At 56.2% G+C, this 1,221-nt stretch overlaps 1 protein-coding gene across 1 annotated transcript in view; it reads right to left on the bottom strand.

Moving 5' to 3' along the window:
- LOC102758139 (protein maelstrom homolog) overlaps positions 1-1,221 on the bottom strand; it is a 20,534-nt gene that overhangs the window by 16,456 nt on the left and 2,857 nt on the right. Inside the window, 1 exon segment of the mRNA XM_015570654.1 lies at positions 451-724. Within this exon segment, the coding sequence (XP_015426140.1) occupies positions 451-724 (274 nt within the window).

Genomic DNA, 1,221 nt, shown 5'->3' with positions numbered 1-1,221 from the left:
TCAGGCAGAAGACACAGCAAGTGCACCAGCCTGCAGAGAGAGAGCCCAGTGTATCTGAGAAACTGAAAAGAGATATCAAAGCTAAAGTGTAGGATGTGCAGGGCAGAGGAAGACCTGAGGCTGGAGACAGGAGTCCAGTCATGAAAGGCCTCATGTGACATTGACTGCACATTACCCTGAGGACAGGGGAGCCATGGGAGGACCCTGAGGACAGGGGAGCCATGGGAGGACCCTGAGGACAGGGGAGCCATGGGATTTGGGCATTAGACTTCACAATCAGAAAAGATCTGAAACCATCTGCCGTCACTGGTTTTAAATAAGGGACCCTGGTTTACACTGTCATCTTTATTGTACAGATGAGGAAACTGTATAGAACTAGGTTAAGTAACATTCAAGCTCTCACAGCAAGAATGAGTGGGGCAGCCTGGCTGCAGGGTCTGACCACCGCACACGCTCTGAAGTGGGGTTCTGCGCCTGCTCCAGGGGTACGGCGCCCTGGAAGGGAGGGGCCGCATTGCTCAGAGCTTGCCCTGAACCGGGCCGGGCGCTGTTCTGCTCGCTCTGACCTTCAGCTGCACCCAGCTTGTGAGCACAGCCCTCCTTTCTCAGGTGGACAAGGTTGGCGAGGCCCAAATCCTGCAGCAAGAGGGCGGCACGGCTGGGAATGGGCCCAGGTCCGGAGTCACTGGAAACCTGTCTGTCCCGCTTTTCTGGGGCCAAGGACCTGGACCCCAGGAAAAAGCAGGTCCCGGTCAGGAGCCCCAGCACAGGCTGTGGTGCAGCAGAGCCATTGTGCTCCCGTTGTCATCCTCCGGGGGACAGGCCACACCTCACCGCCACCCTTACTCAGGGCCATGTCTGCCTCTGTGCCCAGCTCCCTCCAGGAAGCCTTCCCTGATGCATTTGTGCCAAGCTGCTCTCTTCTTGATATTTATTTGGACCTTTTCATCATGCCCTTCTTCACTCGCCTTTACTAAGTGGAAGTCTTTTTAAGCCATTTATTCTCATGGCATTACCCGCCCAGAAATTGGGGGAGAAGGGGCCCCCCCTTTGGAAGGGGACTGAGGACAAGCTTTGGAGACCAGCGTTAAAATCCTGGCTGGGGCCCTGGCCAGCGTGGCTCAGTTGGTTGGAGTGTCTCCCCTGCACCAAAAAGTGCTGGGCTCAGTTCCCAGTCAGGGCACATTCCCATGTTGCCGGTTTGATTCCCGGTTGGGGCAT

This window comes from Myotis davidii, unplaced genomic scaffold (genome assembly GCF_000327345.1).
Source record: "Myotis davidii unplaced genomic scaffold, ASM32734v1 scaffold964, whole genome shotgun sequence".
In the NCBI taxonomy this organism is placed as follows: domain Eukaryota; kingdom Metazoa; phylum Chordata; class Mammalia; order Chiroptera; family Vespertilionidae; genus Myotis; species Myotis davidii.
Note: the sequence above shows the minus strand (reverse complement) of the source record. Positions and strands in the feature narration are given on the sequence as shown.